Here is a 19062-nt window from a genome sequence, read left to right as displayed (position 1 = left end):
GGTGAGCTGTAGTTTTCACCAATACCATTTTGGGGTACATGGCAGTGGTCCCCAACCTTTCATACCTTAAGAGCCACATTCAATTTTAAATGATGGCCAAGAGCCACATTTAAGTAAAAAAAAAAAAAAACAATGGTAATAGGATACAGTAACAAAATCATATTTCAGATTTAACACTGGTATTTCAGCACCCAAATTGGCACTTTTCTGGGTATCGACTATGTTAGTAATACTGTTATTATATTGTAGCAAGAGCATACGGTTATAACGCAAGGTTCCTAGGGCGAGCCACCCACCAGCGGATTGTGAGCCACATGTGGCTCCCGCTGCACTAACATTTTATGAGACCCGGTTATAACTTGGGTAGTCTAAGGCTATGTTCACACGGAGTATTTTGGGGGAGGAATATCGGCCTCAAAATTCCGTTTGGAACTTTGAGGCAGATATTCCTCTCCCTGCACGCCGATTTTCGCGCCGTTTTTCGCCCGCGGCCATTGAGCGCCGCGGGCATAAAACAGCGAGATATACGCTTTCTCCTGCCTCCCATTGAAGTCAATGGGAGGTCGGAGGCGGAAGCGCCCGAAGATAGGGCATGTCGCTTCTTTTTCCCGCGAGGCAGTTTTACTGCTCGCGGGAAAAAGACGCCGACGCCTCCCATTGAAATCAATGGGAGGCGTTCTCGGGCCATTTCTGCCGAGTTTTGCGACGCGGTTTCCGCGTCAAAAAACCCCGTGTGAACATAGCCTAAGTGTAAAGCTTCATAAAACTATGTATAACAAAACATTAAACAAGAATAAACCTGAATCCCCTTCATTTTAGCCAATCTGCCAAGAAGTTATAAGCAAACTATTGGTGAAGGTTACGCTTATCCTTTTATTATGGAGTACAAAGAATGGGAGGGCCAACTTGTACACTTCAGTGCCATAAAAAAACTGAAATAAATAAATTCTGAAAGTTAGATCAAACGAATTTCAATAGGTGCTATTGTATTAAGTGATGTGAATTCACTGAAACCACCGGTTCAGCATAGGAAATGCATAAAGCGGATTGAAATTCATCCTTTCAGAGAGGACATTCCGGCTCTCATAATCTCATCAACCAACAGGATATTGCTTGCAATAACAGTGCTGGGGAAAAAAAAAAAAAGATACATGAGGTCAATAATGTAAAACACTCCCTACGGTCAAGCAATATATATTTACGTGAGGACAAAACAAGGAACAATTGACAAGCCTAATCCAGTTTAGGAAAGAATTGTACAGTGTCATTGTTCATGAATAGTTCCAGTGGGACTGGTATTTCATGAATTAGAAGATGCATTACAAGTGGTTAACTCCGCAGTGCCAATATAAACTGCATATCACATGTCCAGCTTGTGTACCTATCATTACAACACAGGATGGAAACCACACCGGAGGTGCTTCTATTTCCACAGCAAACGTCAACCGCTGTACATTTAAGGCCCCATGCACACAAACTTATTTTTGCGGCCACAATTCACCCGCAAATCTGCGGGTGAATTGCGGTCCCATTCATTTCTATGGGCCCATGCACACGACTGTGGTTTCCACGGTCTGCGCAATTCCCAGGAGCTTGGACCGCAAAAAGATAGGACATGTCTTATTACAGCGTATTTTGCGGTTCAGGCTCATGGAAAGGAATGCACACAGCCATGTGCACGACCTGCGATTTGCAGGCGGCCCGCGAGTGACTTCGCGGTTGTCCAAGCCGCAAATCACGGCCGTGCACACCACTACGGTAGTATACATGAGGCCTCGCTGTTCACTCCTTTTGAGTATATATCTAATACTTCAGGCCAGACCTGGAATCCGTGTGGAGAGTTGACTGCTCTTTAATACTTTTCTGTTCTGCAGCATCACTTGTTTCCATGTATATAACAGCAGCCCACTCTCCTTTACACTGAAGCTTCTCCCACACACTTCACTGCTCTGATGTTTTTTTCCAGTGGTCTCCAACCTCTACAGCTGTTACAACTTTCAGCATGCACTATACTTGCAGCTGTCAGGGCATGCTGGGTGCTGTTTCCTAACCTAGATGAACTACAGCTGTCAAGCAGAAGCCCTTCTAAAATTTCCTTTGACAAGATTGTATAGAGATATTTCCTGAGTGATGAGATTTTCTAAAAAGTAGCTTTACATTAAATAGGCCTATGGGCCGCTCCACAGCACCTACAGAAGTTACATAAAATTCTGACCCACACCGTTTAATAGAGACTTACCAGGAATGAAGAAGCTGTTTTTTAACACTGAAGTTGTCCCAGATTCCTGCCTCTGACGACACCATTGGTTCACCTTGAGAAAAAGTTTTTTTTTTACAATAGTACTCAGAATATCCTTATCTACAAATGTCAGAACACCCTCTCCATAGAAAATTATCTGTACTTCATGTCAATTATATTGCATACTAAAGCTCAGAAATAACGGCCAACATATTAAAATGATGGGCTTATCTTCAATGTGCGGTTCTCCTGAATACGTTTAGAAGAACTGCATCTTCCAACGCAGAGGAAAAAGAACAGACATTGATATAGCACAGAACTATGACCAAGGGAGCCAAGGAGCACACTCGGGTGTTCTCTGTGCAAAGCTATACAAGAAAATAAAAAAGCCTTTCTATAGCAGCCAAAATAGGTGGGCTTGTAACAGTTTATCTGAATGCAGACTATACTAGAAAGTTTATAAAGTGGTAGTCATTACGCAGACACTTTTTAGGAAAAAACAAAGCTTCAGAATAGATTGTGAACAGGATCCTTAACACTTTCAGAACCAGACAAATTTTCATTTTTATGCTTTTATTTTTCCCTCCCCGTCTTCAAGAAGTCATAACTCTTATAATTTAGTCGACAGCCATATGAGGGCTTAATTTTTACAGGACAAGTTGTATTTTCTAATGGTACTATTAGGTGCACTGTATTGGAAAGCTAGAAAAAAAATTCAGAATGGGGTGGAATTGGAAAAAAACAAACAGCAGTTCCACCATTTTCTTATGGGTTTCTTTATGGTGTTCAATGTACAGTGGAAAGGACACTACCTTTATTCTGCAGGTAAGCAAGATCAGCGATACCAAATTTATTGTTTTTGTTATGTTTTAGTACTTTAAAAAAAAAACAAAAAAAAACATATGCTTGAAAGAAAAGTAAAAATGTTTGCATTGCCATATTGTGACCCCCCATAATTCATTACTGTGTAGACAGCTGTGCAAGCCATTTTTTGTACGTAGAAAGGTGTAGTTTTTGATAATAACACTTAGGAAAATGTCTGGCATTTCAATCACCTTTTATTAAACTTTGTGGGGGTTGAAGTGCCAAAAAAACCAAACCTTCAATTCGGCCATTTTGACATTTTTTCCCCCGCTACGACGTAAATATTTTTATAGTTCTGCCATTTGTGGACACGGGGATACCTAATGTGTTTAGGTTTATTTTTATATGTGATCTAGGGAAAGGGGGCGATTTGACATTTTTTTAAAACGTTTTTTTTTTTTTTACATTATTTTCACTTTTAATTTAGCCCCGCTAGGGGGCTGGAACCTGCGACCATTAGATAAATTATGCCATAGACTGCAATATTCTGATATTGCAGTCTATAGCAAAAAAATCTGTGCCAGTCTCAATAGCAATCTTCCTATAGCAGGCCTGGGAGTGTTCACAAGGGAGCAGGTAACCGGCCCCAAAGCAAAGAACGCAGTAAAAACCCCTCAGATGCCGGTGGTCACAATGGACACCAGCATCTGAGGGGTTGAATGCTTGCAATCAAAAAAAATAAAATAATTCTGATCGCTACAGTGCAGCTGGGTCCCTGCTGTGCCATTTTTAAAAATCCTTTTGACGGAAATAGGTATATTAGCGACGGGAAAGGGTTAAAAAGAGTAACTGCACTTTCTACAAGCTTTTGATGTGTGCAGAGACACATTAAAAAGTTTGGAACGGTGGGGGTCAGGGTGCTAAGACCCCCACTATCACTAAACAAGCTGTAATCCGTGCTTCTTGTTAGGCTTAAAAAGGCTCACACAATAATTCTGCATCTTTGTTTCAGTGATGTCAGGAGTCTCAGCACCCAGACCCCCCTACCCCAACGATCAAAACCTTTGATTGGTCTCTATGAAAAGTTTGCAGAAAGTATATATACTTTAAGAAGCTTCCACAATAACTGGAGGATCCTTATTAAATCAGGAGGAGCATACATTTTTTCTAAAAAGTATTTTCGGCTCCACATTCAGTTGCACAAAAAAAAAAAAAAAAAAAAAAAGCCTGCTTCTGAACATGCAGAGTGGTGCTGTAAGCAAAGGAAAGGCAGCACTGCAGGGTCACAAGTAGAACTTAAACAGAACAATGAAATCCAATAAAGGGTACACATCTTCTTTGGTGAAAGGATTCATCATTAAGAATTGAAGCAAGGAGATACCTGTATTTAGGTCAACACCAATGAGCTGTCCCGATTCTGCATATTCTGTCTGAAGTTTTACTAATGTTTCTTGACAGTCATATCCAGAGTTCTGGGCAAGAACCTGCAACATTAAGAGAGTGTAAGCTTCTGGCAACAAAGCAATAGAGGGAGAAGCAAGTGCTGTTTAGTTTACCATACAACTTCTTTAAATCGAGATATTAGAGCATCAGAAGCTCCTTTGTTCTACGGTCATACTAAAACCAGAGGGTCACTTTAAGGCATAACCATTCTAAACAATCCAATATTGTCGACGGTCAAAAATAAACTGCCATCAACTAAACACCAAGGCTTTGTTTATATCTGCACTACAGCTATTCTTGCAGTCAAGTGACGTAAACCATGGCAAAAACACCGAACACAGGTGTGAACATAGCCATACTTGTAGTTATCAGCATGCCCAATGAGCCTCAGTCAAGTATGGTGAGCGACAGTCAAAATAAGGCATCTTGAAGATGATCGTTTAGAATCAGGTGTAACAATGATTGTTAATCTTTGACTATAGTTGGATCGTTCAGAAAAAACATCTGTTGCCACAGGTACATTATTTTTTTTAGCCCACTAGTCGTCATTACTTGTAATACCTTGGGAATGATGAGGAGTGCATCAGCAAACGCCTGCACACCAAGCTGGGCTCGGCCCTTGACATTAGGCTTGTGTTTGACAAGGGCATCAGCAATTGCGACTTCTACAGCACCTGCGCCTGGCACAACACAGCCTAAATAAAAGGAAAATGAAAGGGGAATAACGTTATATTTAACAAAAGTGCTTAACCCCATCCGTACGCAGAAAAAAAAAAAAATAACAGACGTCTGTCCAAATGTCAGCCCCTTAACGGTCACGTGACTGAGTTTTCCGGTTTCAGCGCATATGCAGAAACTAAGCCTGTGGGCGACGGTCACGTGATGCAATATGGATGGATTTCACCCATGAACGTATAACTTGCATATTGAACCAGGTAAGTGATCGTTGTGAATATCAGTACTAGGGCATTTTATTGTACAAATATTATGCAGGACCAGGACCTTGCAGCTTAGCCCGTGCACACCTCAGGCAGTGTAACTACAGAAGCAGCTACTACTCTAAAGGCTCGAGCTCAGAATCCTGGCTATTAAACAATGCCAGGATCACAACTATAGCCCGAGCAGGTTAAAGTATTGGACTTGTAGCGCTCACTTCAGCCTGTTTGGAGGAGTCGGGCAGCAGGGGTGGGTGATGTTTTTACTCTACAACCCAGAAGTTTTATCCCTTAGGCTATGTTCACACGGAGTATTTTGGGGGAGGAATATCTGCCTCAAAGCTCCAAACGGAATTTTGAGGCAGATATTCCTCCCCCAAAATACTCCATGTGAATAGCAATGATCGCGCCGTTTTTCACCCGCGGCCATTGAGCGCCGCGGGCAGAAAACACGCTTTCTCCTGCCTCCCATTGAAGTCAATGGGAGGTCGGAGGCGGAAGCGCCCGAAGATAGGGCATGTCGCTTCTTTTTCCCGCGAGGCAGTTTTACTGCTCGCGGGAAAAAGACGCCGACGCCTCCCATTGAAATCAATGGGAGGCGTTCTCGGGCCGTTTCTGCCGAGTTTTGCGACGCGGTTTCCGCGTCAATAAACTCGGCAAAAGACCCCGTGTGAACATAGCCTTACAAAAAGCGATCTTGCAACAATAAAAAATAAGAAACATTGAAAAGAAATGTTCCCGTTACACGGTTTATTGAAAAATAAAAACTTATTTGTTATCACCGCATTTGTAACAACCTAGACTATAAAAAGATTAGATAAATATTTCTCCAGCCCAAGTGTTAAATACAGTACAGTTGTTTACTAATATAGTACAATAAAATTAATTTAACCCCTTAATGACCAAGCCATTTTTTATGTTTTTCCATCGTCTCATTCCAAGAGCTATAACTCTTATTTTTGCGTCGACATAGCTGTATAAGGTCTTGTTTTTTGCGGGTCAAGTTGTGTTTTTTTAATAGCACCATTTTGAGGTACATATTATTTATTGATTAACTTTTATTAACTTTTTCTGGGGGGGGGAATAGAAAAAAAACCCTGAAATTTCGCTACTCTTTTTTGCATCCTAAATCTACGCCGTTTACCGTGTGGTATAAATAACACAATAAGTTTATTCAGCGGGTTGTTACGATTGCAACGATACCAAATTTGTATCATTTTTGTATGTTTTACTACTTTTACACAGTAAAAACGCTTTTTTTTCCAAATTATTTGTTTTTGTGTCTCCATGTTTGAAGAGCCGTAACATTTTTATTTTTAAGCCGATGCGGTTGTATGAGGGCTTTTTTTTGCGGGAAGACTTGTAGTTTTTATTGGTACCATTTTGGAGTAGATGTGACTTTTTGATCACTTATCACATTTTTTTTAAGTCAGGATTCACAGAAAACAGCAATTTTTCCATAGTTTAATACATTTTTTACACCATTCACCGTGCGGGTTAAATAATGTAATAGATTTATAGTCGGGGTCGTTACGGACACGGCGATACCAAATATGTGTCACTTTTTTACTTTATTTTGGTTTTTTAATAGTAAAGCATTTTGTAAGGGGAAAAGCTGGGTTTTTCATTTTTTATTTTTTTTTAATTAACTTTATTAAACTTTTTTTTTTTTTTTTACTAGTCCCACTAAGGGACTTTAATATGTGATTCTCCGATCGCTATTATAATACACTGCAATACTTTTGTATTGCAGTGTATTACTGCCTGTCCATTTAAAACGGACAGGCATCTGCTAGGTCGTGCCTCCGGCATGATCTAGCAGGCATTCGCTCCAGGCAGACCTGAGGGCCTTTATTAGGCCCCCGGCTGCCATTGGAGACACAGACACTCGTATCGCCGGGTGTCGGTGGGAGAGAGAGGGAGCTCCCTCCCTCTCTCCAAAACCACTCCGATGCGGTGCACGCTATTGTGCACCGCATCTGAGGGGTTAAACGGGTGAGATCGATACTTATATCGATCTCACACGGCAGAGCAGGGACGCCTTCCGCCCTCAGCTGCCTCTAGTAGCTGAGAGCAGGGAGATTTGACAGCTCCCCGCTCTGTTTACTTTATCCTGATGCAGTGCCGTAAAAAGGCGTATTGGCGGTCACTAACTGGTTAAGCCAACAATCGGCCTGATAGGTGCCAAGTTATCAGAGAATAGGAAATATTGTCTATAAAATTTACAAGGATTACGAACTTCAAAAGCGCAAAGAAAAAAAATTAGCAATTTAAACTTACCATCTTCTATGGCATTTTTAACTGCCCGCAGGCCATCCCTAATCGCATCTTTAATTTGTGTCAGAGTGTGTTTATTTGGCCCTTTGATCAGAAGAGTTACAGAACGTGGATTGTCACATTGTTCTATGAATGTAAACTTCTCTTCACCCTGAAAATTAAAGTTATTTAAACATTACAGGGGATAAAAACAATACAAATAAACAGACATAACGGAGAGCTTCCAGTGTGTCTGGTGGAATAAAAATACTTGCCATGGTGTACTCATAAACAAGACCAGCATGTCCCAAGCAATCAGGGGTGAGATCATCCACAGAGTTCATTGCACTACCACCGCAGGCCAGGGTAAGCCTAGGTAAAAGGCCAACAATTATGCTGTAGTCCAAAATATACATATAGGACATGATAAGCAGATGAGAATCCCACTCACCTTTCCATATTTCTTCTCTTTGCTCTACGGAGAGCTACAATCCCTTCTTTAGCAAGGGCATCCAATGAAAATGGGTCGATCCCCTAAAAGGGGGCAGAAAACTCGTTAAAGGATTTCTTGTAAAGTCCCAGAATGCCAGACACCAACCTTTAAAGGGAGTGTCACCAGAATGTCCGTATTAAACTAGTAACAGTGTATTGTAGAGGAGACGAACCTGTTTCTAGTGTTTATTTTCATATTCTGCTTTCTGCCTCCTTTGTAGAGAAATACGTTTATGTTTATGCTAATGAGCATTTAGGTGCAATGAGGGTGTTACCATTGCACCTAAATGCTCTTAGGTCACTCCCCAGTTCAACCCCCCACCCCTCCATCTTACATTGATTGACCGGGGCCAGGCAGCATAACTGGGACGTTCACGCTCTTCGCTAGGCGCAGTACGATCTTTCTGCTCCACATTCTAATCGGCACTATTGCACATGCGCATTAGTGCAGATTAGAACATCGAGCAGAACGCTTGTACTGAAGTGAAGAGCAGGGATGCGCGCGTTACAGATAGTACGGGGCTAGGCATGAACGCGCAGATTACGATGCCTGGCCCCTGTCAATGTAAGGGAGGGAGGGAGGGAGTGGGGTTGAACTGGGGAGCGATGTAAGAGCATTTAGGTGCAATGGTAACGCCCTCATTGCACCTAAATGCTCATTAGCTTAATAAAACGTATTTCACTACAAAGGAGGCAGTAAGCAGAAAACGAAAATAAACGCTAGAAACAGGTTAGTGTCCTCTACAATACCGTTAATAATTTTACTCGGACATTCTGGTGACAGACTCCATTTAAAGAATACAGCAATGGAAGTAGTAGTAATTTTTAACGGGGTACAAATGAAGTGTATTAACTTTTTTTGGGGACAGCCCAATAGGCACTGCTGGCAGACCTGGGGGCCTTTATTAAGCCTGCGGCTGCCATGGAGACCAAGCACCCAGAGATCGTGTCGTGGGGGTCCAATAGGGTGACAGAGTTCCCTTTCTTATAAACAGGGGTCAACAGCCAGGATCAGACAACAGGAGCTCGGCTGTCATTAGAAAAGGCTGCGGTATAAGGACCCTTAATAACCGCTGAAAAAAGGCACATTGGAGTTCATTAAAGGGTTAAACATCTGATCAAGTAATAAAACAAGGATACAAATAACATTTTTGGGAACTTAAGAAAGTCTTATCCTTTCCATAAACAAAATAGTTTGGTAGAGCAAGGTAAGAAATATTCACCTTACAACAGTAAAATTGATAGCCATTTATATAATCCTCGTAGTGAGAGCCCATAAAGTGAGCTTACTTGTAAATATAAGCTAAGAAAAGAATAACTCATACGGAGGACACTGAGAAGAGAGGCTGCGAGATCAGCATTGTCACATCCTTCCTTACATTGACTTCTATGTAAGGAACTCCACGCCCTACTAGCCATGTGCTGGGAAACGACAGTGCTGACTTCGCATATCCACTTGCCTTTTCCGCTCTCCGGCATCTCCTATCATCAGCATTATTTCATTAGGATTCATACCGAGTATGAACACCTTATCAGTTCACACCATTAGACGTCATTGTATATTGAATTACAAATACAAAAAAATGAATAGGAAGTTTAGCCTCTACGTCACTTTATATTCTTGTGGAAGCCACTAATACCAGAGCTTCTCTAGGAACCTATCTGGCCAGAATTTGGATGAAAGATTGCTTTTCGTGGTCAAGTCGTATGCAACAAAACAGTGCTTCGGGAACACATTACTGCTGCCAGGATGTACTGTTCATCTGAATACATACCAGTGAATCAGTTTTCACCAGACGCAGAGGAAGAAGAACAGCCCTCACTCTAGCACAAAATAAAAGCCAAGGGTGCTACCGATCACACTTGGGTGTTCTTTGTGCAGGTATTGGATGGAGAAGCTGTAAAATCTCACCTTCTGGTTTAGCACTATGAAACCTTTGCCAGAATCTCCACACACTTTCTGCTTCAGGGCTATTATTTTATTTACCCTCTCCACAATAAATTTCCTCTCAGCTTTGACTAGTTTTTCCCGCTCATCTGCACTTTTGTAGAAAAACCCGGAATTTACTTCACTGTTGGAAAAATAAAAAAAATAAAAATACAATGAAAGAAGCTTTTCATGTTGCAATTTGTAAGGAAAAACAACCCAACATTTCCTTGTTTAACTATGAGCATGAAAGAAAAACACCTTGTCCAGATAAATATATTTTTATTTCCATTTCTCAAAAAACAAAGCATTAAAGTAATAGAGGGATCCAATTGGATCCCTCTATCAGCTAGAGCACCTCCATTGAAACTAATGGATACCAACTGATTTCAATGACTCCTTCTGCATAGTATAAGAAATAGGCTATACTTGATACAAGGCCAGGTTAAAATACTAGTTTCACAATATTAAATAGGGGAGTGCGTACAGGCATAAAATAGCAATAAACACACATACCATTCAAGAGGGGGGCTGCTTAGTATTACAACGACACACATATACGGCTTCTCTAAAGGGAGTGACTGTTCATAAATATATTGTACCTATGCTCACTCCCCTATATATTTAGATTATCCGCATCCTAAAGGGGACTGGTGTTTTACCTGTAGTTGCATCAGTAAGTATCCGCTCCTAGTTATGTTAAAGAGGACCCATCAGGAATAAAGCCATAACTTTATTTTTCACTAACGTGGCCATGAGGCCTTGTTTTATGCGGGAGAAATTTTAGTTATTCTTTCACCGTTTGAAGGTAGAAAAAAATACGTTATTTTTACAACGTGAATATAGGAAAAAGCCATTCTCAACATCGTTTTTCTTTGTTATTACGGTCGTTTAGATACCCAATGTGTAGGTTTTTTTTTTTATTTAGTGTAGGGGCAATAAAATATATTTTATGCAAAAGAATGACTTAAATCCCATTAAGGTATTATTTACAACCCTATTTTTTTTTTTTACTTATAATGTATTAGCATATTCTTGTATGCTAATACATTACACTGTCACTATGACACAGACTGCTGTTAGGGCAGCACATAGTGTGACCTAAAGGCAGGCAAACTGAACAAACAGCCCTGGGTCCTTTCTAGGTCCCCAGGGCTGACTGCAGAGATTCCCTGCCCTTTGACCAAGTCACCGGGTTTCCAGTGACACGATCAAAGAGGGGAGTTCCCTTTAATCATGCCGTGGTCACAGACCGTGGCGATCAAAGGGTTAAACAGCTGGGGTCCAAATGTTTTCAGACCCCAGAAGGCTGCTCTAAGATCAGAAGCAGTTAGTTACAGCTCCTGCTTAGAGGATGAGCGCTCATCAGCCTCATCTACAGTGACACCACTGTAGACTAAGCACCTGCACTGCCTGCCGTCGAGAGTGGGCGGTCGTTAAGGTGTTCAAAAAAGGTGAAGGAAAGCATTTTCTTAAATTCCCTTAAACAACTTTCTATTTAACAGTGTTTTTCCTCAGTTTCCTAAAGTCGCCGCCATGCTTTTACAATGCCTTAATCACAGATACAAGCCACAATGCTACATGGAGGGAGGTTGCACAGGTGCAAAATACTGATGTGCAGCCTATGTTCCAGTGTTGATGTAGGGACTCCCAAGACTATGAGGTCCCTTGATGCGGGTTTCGAGCTTGTGTATATTGGTCATAAATAAATCCCTTATGTTTCTTTGCAGGATGCTGCCAGGCCTTGTGAGGGTGGGGGAGAATGAGGTGTCAGTACTGTGTGTGGTATACTTAGAAGGTGCTGGGCACCTGATCTAATAGTATGGGTGTAAATAATAGGCTGTAAGCCAGCATGGTGCACTACATGTAACAATGTGACTGGCACACTTATAGAAGCTAGAAGAACTGTGTGCAATTGTAATTCTAAGCAGCCACCCCCCTCATGGATGAACAGCGTGAATGTCTGTTCATTATTTTGTACCGTTACCTCCCTCATAGCATTGTGGCTTGTCTGCATCCTGCTGGGAATTAGTTTGTAACCTGCCCTTGTATCAGTAAGTATGGCCTTTTTCTGAAAATGTGATCCAGTTCTCTGATCTGTTTACAAAAGTCTCAAAGACATCACCAAATGATATTGTGGGACCAAAATATAAAAGAGCCAGATCACTCGCCTCTATGATGGAGGAAACAAATTAAGCAAATCTGCCATCTGCAGTAAAAGGGGATGACGACTATATAGTCAGCTGTCAGGAGGAAGGAGATTGATTCTGCCAAGAACCCCTCCCCCAGCAGCACAGATTAGCAGAAGCAACAGGGAAAACACCTGGGAGGTGTGCTGCTGACAATATTTTACTTTTTAAAACCGATACGACCACATGATCGAGCGTTTGCTCGTTCCTCTTGTGATCGTTCCCGTTTACACAGAGCAATTATCGGCAACGAGTATTCTATGAACTCTTTTCTGCCCGATAATCGCCCAGTGTAATGAGCAGTTCTAGCCAGCCCATTAGGAAACTGAAATTGAGCCAGACCAATAGGAATTTACCCCCTCCTTTAAATATTTCCTTATTTGTGATAGGTACTCGTGTATTTGAAACCACAAACACACACTCACGTTTTCTCATACTCCAGGGACACATTACAGGTAAGAATAAACGCATCCTCAACTCTCTTCCTCATATCTGGATGACGAGCCCCATGATCAAGAACAAGTCCTCTTATTAACCTAGAAGAAATGAAATTCTCAGATACAGAACATGTAATGGAAGAGTCAATGTAGTCACTAACAATACTGTAGTACAACAAGTGTTCACAATTGTGCCCATACGCTGCCAACAACTGGAGCGTCAAATACTAAAGCACATGTGTGGTTTACTTTAGCATGGTGTCTGACTGCAAAATCTACCCCAAGGTAATGCAGAATTCATCCATGCAGTTAAATGTCATGTGGACTTTCTTCCATTCTTACTCAAAGTGCTGCTACAGATAGTTATAGATACAGTTCAGGTGTTTTGTCTATTCAGAGCGTATTTATTTTGCCAACCATGAAACTGTTTTTATTGATATGTTTTTGTTATTTGACAGACACCATCCATTAGCAGAATAGATATGCTGGAACCCAAGTGGACATACCAGGTCATGAATAACGTGGTAAATCAATACTACTTACGTTGTGTCACTTTCCGTTTTATGCTTCATCTCCATAATTTCCACCATATACAAGTCAATCGGTTCATTGGGTTGTCTTATGGCCAAAACAGAGTCCACAACAGCCTGAAAAACAGAACGCAGTCAAGCAGGTTTATATATTCAGAACGTGCAGTGTAAATGACATACCATGTCCGCGCACGTGTAAAGAAGCAGAATATAGTTACCTCCGTTAGAATATCAGCCAGCTCAGCATGTACTTTGGTGCGAAGTGAAGTCCTGGCCACATTGATGAGCGTTTCTCTGTCCATTTCTTTAGATACCTTAATCTCATCCAAGACTTTAAGTGCTTTTTCTTTTGCTGCTTCAAATCCTTCAGTGACAATTCTTGGGTGAAGGCCCTTAAAACACAAAACCACAACTCAAATCAGAGGGAAAAAAAAAATTAAAAATAAAAGTATCATACATAAAACATTTATGCTAGAATGTTCGTTCTGGGCTATACTATTGCAAACCTATGGCCATCAACTTCTATTCCTTCCAATATATCGCACCATCCTGGTGAATGGTAATAATGTGGCTGCTATCGGATTTAAAAAGGCAGAAACATTACACGCTAAGGCTAGGATAACACGCGCGCAGTTTTGGATGAGGTTTTTAGCGTTTTTTTTTTTTAAGCCAAGCCAGAAGTGGAAGGAAATGTATTAAGAAAAAAACTGATGCATCTGCTTCCTTGTGTACATTTCCATGTTAGGGCCCATTCACACAAACGTGAATCTCATCCACGTGCATGGAAATCACACACAGCAAACGGACCCATTAATTTCATTGGGGCCGTTCACACATGCAGGAGTTTTCCTGCAGCGAGAGTCCGCTGCGTAAAACTCACTGCATGTCTTATATTGGTGCATTTTCACACACCTACGTGAACATTGAAGTCAATGTGTGAGTGAAAACCACGCACAGCACACAGATGTACATCCGTGTGTTGTGCGTGATCTGGCATCAGTTACATTTTAAAAAAAAAGTTGCTTTGCGAGTGTGTGAAAGACACACCACTCACAAAGCACAGATGCAATAACGCAAGACAATGCCCCGATTTATGCAACGCACACGCATGCCGAAAACTGCATGTCTCATCCTGGTCTAAACAGTTTCTAATTACTGTAGGAGTATGTACATAGTAAAAGCGGTCTATTAGTGAATGGGGGAAGCTGGACTATTTGGCCTGCATGTACAGTACTTTTTGGGCAAAAATACAGCATGAACTAATATACAACTACCGTATATATCCCCTAGTTGAGCGCAAACTCCCCAATCACATACAGAGAGATAGGGCAGCATGGTTTACAGAACAGATCCTTTCGGAAAAGGATTTATTATTGAAAAGTAAATCCCACTTACACATCTATATATTGTCTAAATTAGTAAATTTATATATTACCTATAGAAAATACACTTCGTTCCCATTTACCTCAGATATGTAGAGATCAGCTTGCTTTAGCAGTTCCCCAATGATCAACACGTTTGAGGTTGTTCCATCTCCTGTAATGTCATCTTGGGCAGTGGCTACTTTAGCAATCAAAGAAGCTGTTGGATGCTGGATTTGCTAAAGAAAACAAAAAGCACAGAACTAACACCTAGGGCTGGGCAATTAATCGAAAAACAAGCAAACATGAAACTGAAATTCAGCGCAATCACACAGAATTTTTTGAAGCGGAAACCGCGTCTGAATACGCGCCAAAAAACTTCCGAAAATGCCTCCCATTGATTCTAATGGGAGGCGGAGGAGTTTTTTTTCGCCGCGAGCGGAAAAACCGTCTCGCGGGGAAAAGGGACATGCTGTATCTCCGGGCGCTTACGCCACTGACCCCCCATTGACATCAATGGGAGGCAGAGAAAGCTTATTTTGCAGCGGTTTTTTGCCCGCGGCGCTCAATGGCCACGAAAATCGGCGTGCAGGCAGAGCAAAATCTGCCTCAAAATTCCACATTTTTCTCCTGCAAAAAACTGTGTGAACCCAGCCTAGATAGATGCCATCTTTCGCATTTCGGTTTTTTCTATTATCTGTCAGTTTAAAGTGTATCCGCATCTTCAGGACGCGAATACAGTTCAATTCAATGGTAGAGCAGTGTGTTGTAATGTCCCTGCCCTACCATTCACTATGTATTGACGTCATCGCACCTGTACAAGCTGCAGACTGGAGGAGCAGAGGGCTCTCCTCCACTCGTCGTTGGAACGGGGTTAGGGGGTATATTTTTATTAGCCACTATTGGGGCAGCTATGTGGGCAGTATACAGCATGGTGGCAGCTGTGGGGCAGCTATAGGGACAATTTACTGTGTGGGGGCAGTGTAGCGGTATATTATATACATATACAGCGGGCTCAGGGGATAAATATGAATTCAATGGTGTAGCATGCAAGTAGGAGACGTGGCATTCAAAAAAGGGGTGTGGTCTAAATAATCATTCATTAATCAAAATCGAGGTTATATGTTAGATTAATCGGGATTTGGATTTAGGTCATAATCGCCCAGCCCTACTAACCACTATAAGAGAACGTAACCGCTTCACCGAGATGCGTAGTCCAATGTGTCATTTACTGACTAGACTAGGACAATTTGGGATGGTATTCAAGTAGCTCTAAGACCACGCTCCCAATACAAGACATCCTTATACATACCATTTCATGGAGCAAGACATTGCCGTCCTTGGTAAGCTTGATATCCCCAGCTCCAGAGACCAACCTGTACAAAAGAAATCATAGCAGGTGAGCAATTTACACAATAGTCCTACCCTATGAAGCAGGTTTGATCTTCAGTTTATCTGCTTAGTATGTAACACTTACACGGATTGGCTAAAGCAGCATTTCATAGGTGATCATAGCTGCTAATGCCATCATGCGCCTGCCGCTCATTTCAATGTCTATGAGGATTATGGGAACAGCTGAGCGCTGTACTCTACTCCTATTATTCCCGGACTGACTAGAAAGGCAGCGCGAGTGTTTGACTGCCGCTCCACTCTATGTCCTACTCACTGCAGTCAAGCAGGGGGGAGGAACAGGGAGTTTAGGATCCCTGCTCTGAGTTGTGGGGCGCATCCAGTCATCAGACAATTATCACCTATCCTGTAGATAGCAAATAATTGAGGATCCTGGGAAAACCCCTTTAAAAAGGTGACCTGCAACACTGGCCCCTAGGAAACAAACGACTTCTAAACATCAAAGCCCCCACCCCAACTTTCTCTGCGGGAGGGCCTGCCAGAGTCCCAGCTTTACTAGTCTGGTACTATTGCTAGTCATGTTGTTGCTGATGGGTCTTGTACAATTTGTTATACATTGGCTACCTAGGCAACCATGATACAGTCGAGCATAACTGAAATGTGTTCAACTTCCAATCAAGGTCTTCTGAACCAGAGGTGGAGCATAGACTACAGTTCTAATTTGGAATGAATGGGCTTAGAAAAAAAATGCTCTTTAGGTAGAAAGACTTCTTACGAAACTTTTTTTTCCCTTTTTACGCAGCGTACTCAAGAGAATCCATCATGGAGATACACACTGCAAAAATCACGTAGCATGCACTTCTGTGACCCTGGAGCTGTGTCCCAGGATGGCATCATTGTAGTGTGGGACATGCAGACAGGTGGACTTTTAAAAGTTTAGATTCAACTTCAAAGAGGTGGTTTTAATAGGACACTCCTGTCTATATGCCCTCTTAGGATATATAGACATTTAGACACCGATCGATGAGCAAGACTAGGGAAATTTATCAAAACTAGTACAAAAGAATATAATAGTCGCCTATGGCAACCGGTTTCTGCTTTCATTTTTCAAAGGACCTCTGCAAAATGAAAGATGGAATCGGATTGGTTGTTTTGGGCAACTACACTTTTCCTATGCACTAGGTTTGCTACATTTCCCCTACTGGCCATCAGCAGACCAGGATCGTCCATGCATTACATGGAGCTCCAGTCATAGGAGTGACCACCATGCAATGAGCTAGGCCAGCTTCGTCTTCAGAAGGGGCTGTACTAGCCCCCATTAGGCAGCTCCCTGACAGTGTTACTAATGGAATTGCCTGTGTTCGCTGTGGGACTAGCAAGTAACCTGAGAAAGATCAATGTTCCTGCGATGGCCTGGAGCAACATGAGCCCGCTACCGGCTGCCATTATCACAGCCTATAGCCTGACAAAAGGCCGCAGTACAGCCAACAGCAGCGTGGATACCAATGACAATGAAATAAATGCATGCGCTCTCGAGACCAGAGCTCCGCAGTAACTAAACCGGAGCCAAAATCGCAGTAACGAAGTCGCATTAAATATCAGTGCAACATCTCCGTGACTAAAGTCACATGTAGCAATTAGATTCACTACATCTGCAAAAAAAAAAAAAAAAAAAAACAAACAGACAACCTACAATGTTGTGGGGATGCGATGAATATATAATGGTTTGCGGATGAAATAAATAAAAAGCTTTTTAAAGTAGGAAAACGCGCCGACTAACGGCGACTGGCACGGTCATTCCCAAATAAGGCAGAGGCCCGGCCCGGCCCCGCCGCACTAGCGCCTCACACCCGCTCTGTATGAACGAGCTCTACTCCCGTTCACAGCCCCGGCAGCGTACTTAGTAAAGCCTGCGCACTATCTAGATGTCGAGTAAACTGCACATGGTATGAAGCAAGAACCGCGGCCTTACATCTTCATGGTCCCCTTAGGCCCGAGGTTGGTCCTCAGCACATCCTGGAGCCCGCGGGCAGCGCTGATGTTGACGGCAAGAGCCGCATGGGCCCGGGCTACCTCGGCTTTCGGGTTAAGTGCTTTCACGGCCATTGTGGTGGAGCAGGAGGCTCAGGAAGGAAGAGCGAAAACGAACGCGGCACACAATAACCAAGCCCAGGCCTTCCCTGCACGCCGCGATTACAAGAGACTGGGGCCGGCTCTTCCAGAACAATCTAGCATGCTCGCCCCGTAATCCCCGCCCAGTGCAAAATCTGATTGGCTGAGGAAGAGGCCATGTCCGATGACTGAGTGACGTATTACTAAATCTCGCGAGATCTACGGGAACGTTGTAGCTGCCTAGAGGAAGTGGCAGTTGCCCGTGTCCTGTATCCTGTTACCAGGGACAATGTGGGCGGGTGTTGCACTGCATGTTACGCGCCTGTGCATGTAATGGAGGTTCTGCGTGACATAAAGTAGTGATCATGGGGCAGACAGTCTTATTACTTGCTCCCAGGGCATTCTAAGTGGCTGCTTACAGACAAGTACAAGATTGGACATAGTTGAAGCAAATCATAAGTTCACATTGGTGGTAGCCCATCCATCCCTCATGTCTAGCGGGAAAAAAAAAAAAAGTATCATACATAAAACATTTATTCTAGAATGGTCGTTCTGGGCTATACTATTGCAAAGGCTTGACACATTGAAATCTTCCTTTTGTTTCACCCCAAGGGGCAACACTAGTGTCTGTCAGCCAATGATACAGAAGCTGTGACCTTTCCCGAGATGTCTTATTAGTAAATTCCTGTAGTCCCCATGAAATAACAATACTGGAGCATCTGCATTGTGCCGTTCCTCTGTTATTCCTCCTGGTAATGTAGGAATAAAGAAATGGGCGTGGTCATTCTCCTTGTCCATACGGTGTGTCCCTACGCAGTCTAAGGCCAAGTTCCCACAGGTCGGATACGCTGCGTAAAAATCACGCAGCGTATCCGACCTGGAACCCGCAGTACATTCCATCCGAAAAGCTGCACCACGTTGTGGTGTGTTGTTTTGGACATACTTACCTAGGTCATTGTAAGGGCGACGCGTCCCTCCTGTGCAGTC

General features: G+C 42.5%; 1 protein-coding gene and 3 non-coding genes across 4 annotated transcripts; all 4 read right to left on the bottom strand.

The window, feature by feature from the left end:
* Window positions 1–853: 853 nt before the first annotated feature.
* LOC142742783 (T-complex protein 1 subunit zeta) lies at window positions 854–18237 on the bottom strand. Its single transcript, XM_075852905.1, has 14 exons — window positions 17936–18237; window positions 15926–15989; window positions 14718–14852; window positions 13471–13644; window positions 13266–13369; window positions 12711–12821; window positions 10082–10241; window positions 8129–8211; window positions 7953–8049; window positions 7702–7849; window positions 5048–5181; window positions 4425–4527; window positions 2240–2312; window positions 854–1127 (listed from the first exon to the last, which is right to left on the bottom strand). Exons 1-14 carry the CDS (start codon window positions 18067–18069, stop codon window positions 1055–1057), a joined length of 1593 nt encoding a protein of 530 aa, XP_075709020.1. The 5' UTR covers window positions 18070–18237; the 3' UTR covers window positions 854–1054.
* Window positions 2474–2605, bottom strand: LOC142747829 (small nucleolar RNA SNORA22). The gene has a single exon (XR_012882063.1). It is a non-coding gene; the product is annotated as a small nucleolar RNA SNORA22 (small nucleolar RNA).
* On the bottom strand, window positions 9918–10051 carry LOC142747830 (small nucleolar RNA SNORA22). The gene has a single exon (XR_012882065.1). It is a non-coding gene; the product is annotated as a small nucleolar RNA SNORA22 (small nucleolar RNA).
* On the bottom strand, window positions 12900–13029 carry LOC142747822 (small nucleolar RNA SNORA15). The gene has a single exon (XR_012882058.1). It is a non-coding gene; the product is annotated as a small nucleolar RNA SNORA15 (small nucleolar RNA).
* Window positions 18238–19062: the final 825 nt, after the last annotated feature.

The sequence above is a fragment of the Rhinoderma darwinii genome, chromosome 2 (genome assembly GCF_050947455.1).
Source record: "Rhinoderma darwinii isolate aRhiDar2 chromosome 2, aRhiDar2.hap1, whole genome shotgun sequence".
NCBI lineage: Eukaryota > Metazoa > Chordata > Amphibia > Anura > Rhinodermatidae > Rhinoderma > Rhinoderma darwinii.
The sequence above is the reverse complement of the archived record's forward strand: the minus strand, read 5'-3'. Positions and strand labels throughout refer to the sequence as shown.